At 60.9% G+C, this 7162-nt stretch overlaps 1 protein-coding gene across 1 annotated transcript; it reads left to right on the top strand.

The window, feature by feature from the left end:
- The first annotated feature begins 448 nt into the window (after nt 1-448).
- LOC142364838 (acrosin-like) lies at nt 449-1980 on the top strand. The gene is made up of 2 exons (XM_075444958.1): nt 449-1456; nt 1771-1980. The coding sequence occupies exons 1-2, from the start codon at nt 1386-1388 to the stop codon at nt 1973-1975; spliced, it is 276 nt and encodes a 91-aa protein (XP_075301073.1). The 5' UTR covers nt 449-1385; the 3' UTR covers nt 1976-1980.
- The last annotated feature ends 5182 nt before the right edge of the window (nt 1981-7162 follow it).

Here is a 7162-nt window from a genome sequence, read left to right as displayed (position 1 = left end):
GAGCCCTTGAGGGCCAGCGTGTGCTGCAGCTGGTGGCCCAGTCCTGGTTCGGCCGTCTGGCGAGGGCCCCTCCAGGGTCCCTGGTGTGGTGCTGGCCTCTTGTTGGCTGGAGAGTCCTCAGAGCTGCTGGTGCTCCTCTTTGGGGGTGGCCGTGGCCCCCCGGGGGCGTTCCCTGCCCCAGCTGGTAGTGGAGGGCCTGGGCACAGCCTCCCCAGGCTCCTCCTGGGGCTCTTCTTGCTCCGTGGGGATGGCAGCGGGAGCAGCGGGGCAGCTGCCAGGTGCCCACCAACAGCGGCGCATGAGGTGCCGAGGAGCTCGTCCGTGCCGGATCTCGCAGGGCTGCCGGGGGAGGCAGAGACCCTCCTCAGGAGGCAGCAGGGTCGGGGGCATCTTGGTCAACATGGCCATGATGGTGTCTTCCACCATGGCTGCCTCCAACCCCCTGTTGTCAAAGATCTGCTCCAGCTCCTGCTGGACCCAGGGCTGCATGGTCTGCAGGAGCATTGGGTGGTTCTGGAAAAGGTCCATCCCGTTCGGGGTACAATATAATACAGACAATAATAAACTGTATAGCGCAGTCCCATACCTACCATACCCACAATACCCACAATGGCTGCAAAACAATAAAAACTACACAATACGTACTGTACAGAGCAATGCATACTCTACATACAGTAATCTACATGCAACATATTATAAAACAAAATACCTTAGAAAACTAAACACTCGAGAATGACCAAGCGCCACCCCCACCCCGTCCCTTGGCAATGACAGAGCCAGTGTGGAGCGTGCTCCATCTGTGTTTCGCTGTGCTTTGTGCAGGACAGGATGGCAGTGCTTGGCTATGCTTGGTTGATTTGGCTTGCCCATCCCTGCTTGCCTGCCGCGGCTGTAAGCAGATTGGCTCTTCAGCCCCCAACCAGGTGCCTACTGCCTGTAGTAGTTCCGTTCTGCGGTGTCAGTTTCTTTGGGAAGGACCTGGTGGCAAGCGGCTGCGCAGAGCGGGGTGGCAGTGAACTTCCCAAAGAGGCTATGGTGCCACACTTGGTTTTCCCGGCTAGCTGTTAGCAGGCAGCAGTGGGAGGCAGGCGCTGCTGCCTGCCACGAGGTCTGCAGAGCCTCGTCCCGCAAGTGGAGCATTCAGCGGGGGTCTGCTGGGGGTGTCCGAGCCCAGCTTCTGCCTCCCCTCCTGCTCGGAACCCTCCATGTTGCCCGCCCCCCCCTAGAATCCACCGTGCCCAGCACCCGGAACCAGCCACTCTGTGACATCAGCCACGGGGCCAAGGGTTCCCTGGGCAGCGGGACTGCTGCAGGCACTACGTCGGCTGCTGCACTGCTGGCCACCAGCTCTCGCTTCTTGCAGCTGCCACGTGCCGCTGGCAGCCATGAATTTTCTCCCCGTCCTGGTCCTGCTGGCCGTGTGCTGGCCGGCGTACGGCATGTGGGACAACTGTGGGTAAGTGGCCCGAGGCTCTGGGAGGGAGCTGGGGCAGCCCTTGTGGGCTTCACTGGCGGGTGCTCGCTTTTCCCCCTGGCCACACCAAAGCTTCCCAAACGCCATGTGGGAGCCTCAGTTCCTTGCCAGCAGCCAGGCCGCTGGCACAACTCGCCTACGGGGCTCAAGCACAAACAGGGGTAGATGGACGCATGCCCCACAGGGTTCCGCGGCCCTGCTGTCCATGCAGCGCCTGGTGGGGGGGAAGGGGGCTGACCTGCAGCCTGAACAGCAGCAAGCCACCGAGCAGGACATTCATCAGTTTCTGCTTACAGAGGGACCTGCGGGCACCGGCCCGTGGATTCTTACTACGGCATGTCACGCGTCGTGGGTGGCACCGATGCCCAGCTAGGGGCCTGGCCCTGGATCGTCAGCATCCAGAAGCCCATCATAGGAGGCATGGCGCATGTCTGCGGAGGGTCTCTCATCAGCCCACAGTGGGTGCTGACAGCAGCCCACTGCTTCATCACGCCCGGGTAAGGAGGACCAGGGAACAGCCCCACAGCACTAGCACGTGCCCGCTCCACAGCAGCACGTGCTAGCGCCATCCCGCTTCCCTGCAGCACGCCCAGTGCCTGGGCACTGCCAAGCCCAGCTGAGAGACTGCTCGCGAGAGGGCTGGGCTCACGCCACGGCTTCCTAGCAGCCTCCCGCCCGACACTCCTTGTGCCCAAGGCGTGCTAGGGCAGTCGCACGCTCCGTAGCGCTGCCTTCCTCTCTGCCCTGTGCAGCAGAAGGCAGGCAACTGCTGGGCTGCTTGCAGCACGTGGCTGCGCTCCCTCTGACCCCTCTCTCCACCTGCCTTGCAGGCACATCACCATGTGGCACGTGGTGATCGGGGCCAGCCACTTGACTCAGCTGGGCCCTGAGACCCAAGTGCGCACTATTAAGCGGCTACTGGTTCACGAGCACTACTACAACATCACGCAGAGGAACGACATTGCCTTGCTGGAATTGGACCAGCCTGTCCTGTGTGGCTACTACGTGCAGCTTGCCTGTGTGCCCGACGCCTGGCTGAGAGTGTCGCAGCTGAGAAGCTGCTACGTCAGTGGCTGGGGTTCCACGACTGCAAGAGGTGAGTTCCCAAAAGGGAGTGGTGTCCTGAGCGCAGGCTGGGCACACTGGGGAGGCGGGGTGGGCTTCCTGACAGCAGAGGCGAAAGCCAGAGTCGGGCTGCGGGGTGCATGCCGATGGAGAGGTGGGCCTGGCCCATTACCCCAAGCAAGACAGAAGGGAGACAGCAGCGGCACAGGGCCTCTGGAGACGCAAAGCCCAGCCCTAGGGCAGGGCTTCAGCCAGACGCCGGGGAGGGGGGGGGGGGGAGGAGAGGAGAACTGGCAGCGAGCTGCTGGCTGTTAACTCCTTTCTGTGCTGACAGCTGGGGGACCAAGTTATGTCCTGCAGGAGGCCAAGGTCCGCCTCATCGATATCAAGCTCTGCAACAGCAGCCGCTGGTACGGAGGGGCCATCCACAGCCACAACTTGTGTGCTGGCTATCCGCAGGGCGGCATCGACACCTGCCAGGTAGGAGCGTGCTACAAGTCCACCCCCAACAGCACAGGCAGCCCTGTGGCAACCGCCCAAACCTGCCCCAGCGCGTGCTTTGCCTGGCAAGTCAGCCTGCCACTGCTGGGTCCCCTCCACTCTTGGGGTTCACCTCCCCTTGCCCAGATGCAGGTCCTTGCCCAGGGCCGCCCTTGTCCCAGAGGCCTGGCTCTCTGCCCACAAAGCCCATCTAGTGCTCTTGGCAGCCCACAGCTCCAGAGCCCAGTCCTGCAACATCCCCCTTCCACACATCCAGGATCACTGTGCAAAGAGGACAGAGAGAGAGCCCTGCCTGACTGGCCCACCACCCCCTGCCAGACAAGCTTCTGTAGGCTCCAGCACCTGAGCAGAGCCTTTGTGTGCAGTCAGGACAGCTCTGGCAGCTGCTGCGGGAGAGAAGGAGCCAGCCAGAGTGCTGACCGGGGCCACCCAACACCACCTTAACCCTCTCTCCTCCGCTGCAGGGTGACAGCGGTGGTCCTCTGGTCTGCAAAGATAACACCTACGACTACTTCTGGCTTGTTGGAGTGACCAGCTGGGGGAGAGGCTGTGCCAGACCAAACCAGCCTGGAGTCTACACCTCCACGCAGCACTTCTACGACTGGATCCTGCTACAGATGGGACTGCGCTCAGCAAGAAGAGATAGTCCAACAGCACGGCCATGGAGTCATTTTCTCTCCACCTCAAGCCCCTCTCAGAGGCCAAGGCCAACACCAGCACCAACACAGTCGGGCAGCATTAGCTCCTGTCCATTTCCACGCCAGAAGCTGGTGGAATTCTTTACTCGGCTGAAGGAGCTCCTGCAGTTCCTCAGGGGAAAAAAGGCTTGAGGAGCAGGATCAACAGGAACCAGCGCAGGCTGCACTGGACCATGATCATTTCCTTCTGGGGCAATGCCTGCTGCTCCAAAGGCAGCCTCAGCATCAAAGGCCTGCTCTGTGCTGCCCGCTCTCCTCCCTGTGGAGGATGAAGCATTAAAGGACTGGGGACATGTGAGCAATCCAGCATTTCTCTAGAAGGCCATGAAGCCTTAGCCTAAGGCCGCAGAGCCTTAGCATAAGGCCGCAAGGGCATCCAGAGGACAAACTGCGGTTGGAATGAGGAAGTAAGAATGCAGAGACAAACAACTCCCAGATGCCGAAGAGGAACTTGCCGCCTGCAAGAAGGCCACGAGCAGTGCGCGTGAGCTAGTGACGCACACCAATCATAATCGAGTTACTATGTGAGTTAAATTGATTATCACCAATGGGGGATCGCCGCGTATGTAGTGGGGAATATAAAAGTGAGCTATCTGAGGCTAATAAACGGCTTGTACGTGATCACATTGATCATCGTGTCGAGTCCGGTTCTTCCTCCGCAACACTTCCCAGTGCACACAAATGCTGAAGCTGACCTAGTTCTTGGAATAAAGTTGCCAGGTTTCACAGTTAACCGTGCCTGAGTCCAATTCACTCTCGTGCGCAAGGCAAGCATTTCCATGCCCGGCAAAATGAGGCTGCAGGCAGTCAAGGAGGGCACAAAGGGCAAGAGTCGCTCAGCAGGGCTGGCACCATGCCTGGTCAGACAGGAGCGTGCTCAGAGCCACCATGGCATGAAGAAGACTGGCACATTGAGGCTAGAAAGAGGACGCAAAATAATGATGTGGCATGCAGACAACTCTGGGGATGATGATTAGGACCTGGTTGAAGCATCTGCTAATTGGAAATATGAAAGAAAGCTGGCAGGAGTTACAGTGCCATGAGGAAGAGCCAGACGTCACCAGAAGTTAAGGGGGAATGGTGTGAGAGGTGGCCAGACTTCAGCAATATCTGAAGGAAGAGCTGGGGCCATTCTGGGGACAACATCACGCAGAGGAACGACATTGCCTTGCTGGAATTGGACCAGCCTGTCCTGTGCGGCTACTACGTGCAGCTTGCCTGTGTGCCCGACGCCTGGCTGAGAGTGTCGCAGCTGAGAAGCTGCTACGTCAGTGGCTGGGGTTCCACGACTGCAAGAGGTGAGTTCCCAAAAGGGACTTGTTTGGCAGGCACAGAGTGACTTCTGCCAGCCCAAGCCCTTACCAAGAGAAACAAGTCCTTCAGCTTCACCTCAGGCAGGCCGGCGTTTCACTGGTCATTTGGCCAACAGAGAAAGTGATGGAGGAAGGTGGGGTCATCCCAGATCACAAAACAACTCTTCTCTAGAGCTGAAACTCAGCTTCTGGAATCTCCTGGCTCCTAGTCCTGGGTAATGTGCTTGATACGTCTGGGCTAAGCTCCTGAATCGTGAAGAAAAAGTTTTTCTTTGTGTAGGGGTGGCGCGACCACAGGTATTTCCAACATATTGTACAACCTCTCTTCTCCAGGAGAAACCTAGACTGAGAGAAGAAATGTGGAAATATCACCAGAGGAGGAGACAGAAGGAGTGTGAGCTCGGGAAGGTGTGGATGCTGACAAGAAGCAGGTGCTCAAATGTTACTGCTTTGCACACACCCTGTGTGCTCACCTTCTCCCAGAATCCCACAGCTGTGTAGCAGGAGGGCTTTGGTAGGGCAGTGTCAGCCTCACCCCAGCCGGGGCCTGGAGCAGAGCCTGCCCCTCCGACAGCAGCATGGCTGCCTGGCAGCTGGGTGGGAAAATGGGAAATGGCAGCCCCCGGGGGAAGCAGGGTTGCCCGGGGAGCATCCCAATGCCATCCCTTCCCAGCAGCCCAAGGCAGCACAGCGCATGCTGACCCGGGTGTCCTTACAGCAGAGCCCCAGCTGCCCCGCTGGAGCACAGAGACCTGGAGGGGAGGAGGAGGGGAGACGCTTTAGGCAGCCTGCCCCCTCCCCAGACACCCCCGGGCATGGAAAGGCCCCGCGCCCTGCCAAGCCGGCGAGTCGCCACTCGTGCCGCGGTGCAGAGGCGGCCACCTCCTGCGTGCTCTGGGCTGGCGCAGCCTTGCCCTGAGCCGGGGGAAGGTTCCCTGTGCCTCAGTCCAGAGTCCTCACCTGCAAAGCCTCATTTTCCGGGCCAAAATCCTCATTTTTGGGGCCCCAACCTGTCTGTTCTTGCCCACAGCCGCGTATTTCCCTGTCCCACTTCACCGCTCTCCACAGCTTCCCCAGGAGGGGACGTGAGAGGGAGGTGCTGAGCTCTGCTGCTGGGGTCCAGGGACAGGATGCGTGGGAACGGCCCAGAGCTGCGTCAGGGCGGGTTCAGCTGGGCTCAAGGATCCGTTTCTGCACCGAGAGGGCGGCCGGGCGCTGGGACAGGCTGCCTGAGAGGCGGTCGGTGCCCCCGGCCTGTCCGTGCCCAGGAGCCCTTTGGGCAGTGCCCTCCATGCTCTGCTGTCAGGCCGGGCCAGCCCTGCAGGGCGGGCGGTTGGACGGGGCGATGGCTGCCGCTCCCTCCCCAGCGGAAGCTCCCTGCTCTGCCGTGCCCACAGGGTCACCGCGAGCACCCAGCCCACCCTGTGGAGTTCATCACCACATCGCCTGGGAGCAGGGCAGGCACCGGCGGAGGGGAGAGCGGCCCCTCAGGCAGCCAATAGCGGAGAGCAGCACCTCAGGGGAGGGTGGGCACTGCATCTGGGCAGAGTGACAGCACTGTCAGCCAATGGCAGGTCATCACTTCAGGTGAAGGGCAGGCACTGCAGCCCAGCAGCCTGACCACCTGGGGTCCAATCAGAGGCAGCAGCACCTCAGGGGCGGGTGGGCATTGCATCTGGGCAGAGTGACAGCCCTGGCAGCCAATAGCAGGTCATTCCCTCAGGTGAAGGGCAGGCACTGTAACCCAGCAGCCTGACCACAAGGGGGCCAATCAGAGGCAGCAGCACCTCAGGGGAGGAGACTGACAGCCCTCCCGACCTCTGCCGGCCAAGACTACATGGGAAGGAGGCGGGCCCCGATTGCAGCCAGGCCCAGCTTCACCATGGCTCCTGTGGGGCCTGCCCCGAGGCCGCGCAGCCCCTGGACCAGGCCCAGGGCCCCTCCTCCCCCCTTGCAGCGCTCCTCTCTGTCTCCTCTGCACCCCCCAGCTGTCCCCGTGTTCTGGAACCCCCCGTCTCCATGATGCTGAGGCCGCCGGGGTGGCGGTGGGGTGGACAAGGCTGGGTGGGGGTGATGCTTGCCCTGGGGCCATCGGCTCCCCCACATCCCCT

Source organism: Opisthocomus hoazin, chromosome 29, assembly GCF_030867145.1.
Source record: "Opisthocomus hoazin isolate bOpiHoa1 chromosome 29, bOpiHoa1.hap1, whole genome shotgun sequence".
In the NCBI taxonomy this organism is placed as follows: Eukaryota; Metazoa; Chordata; class Aves; order Opisthocomiformes; family Opisthocomidae; genus Opisthocomus; species Opisthocomus hoazin.
The sequence above is the reverse complement of the archived record's forward strand: the minus strand, read 5'-3'. Positions and strand labels throughout refer to the sequence as shown.

Coding starts and splice junctions, on each gene's coding strand:
- LOC142364838 (XM_075444958.1), top strand. CDS start 1,386: ATGAATTTTCTCCCCGTCCTGGTCCTGCTGGCCGTGTGCTGGCCGGCG. Junction 1,457..1,770: donor GGCATGTGGGACAACTGTGG/GTAAGTGGCCCG, acceptor TTCTGCTTACAG/AGGGACCTGCGGGCACCGGC.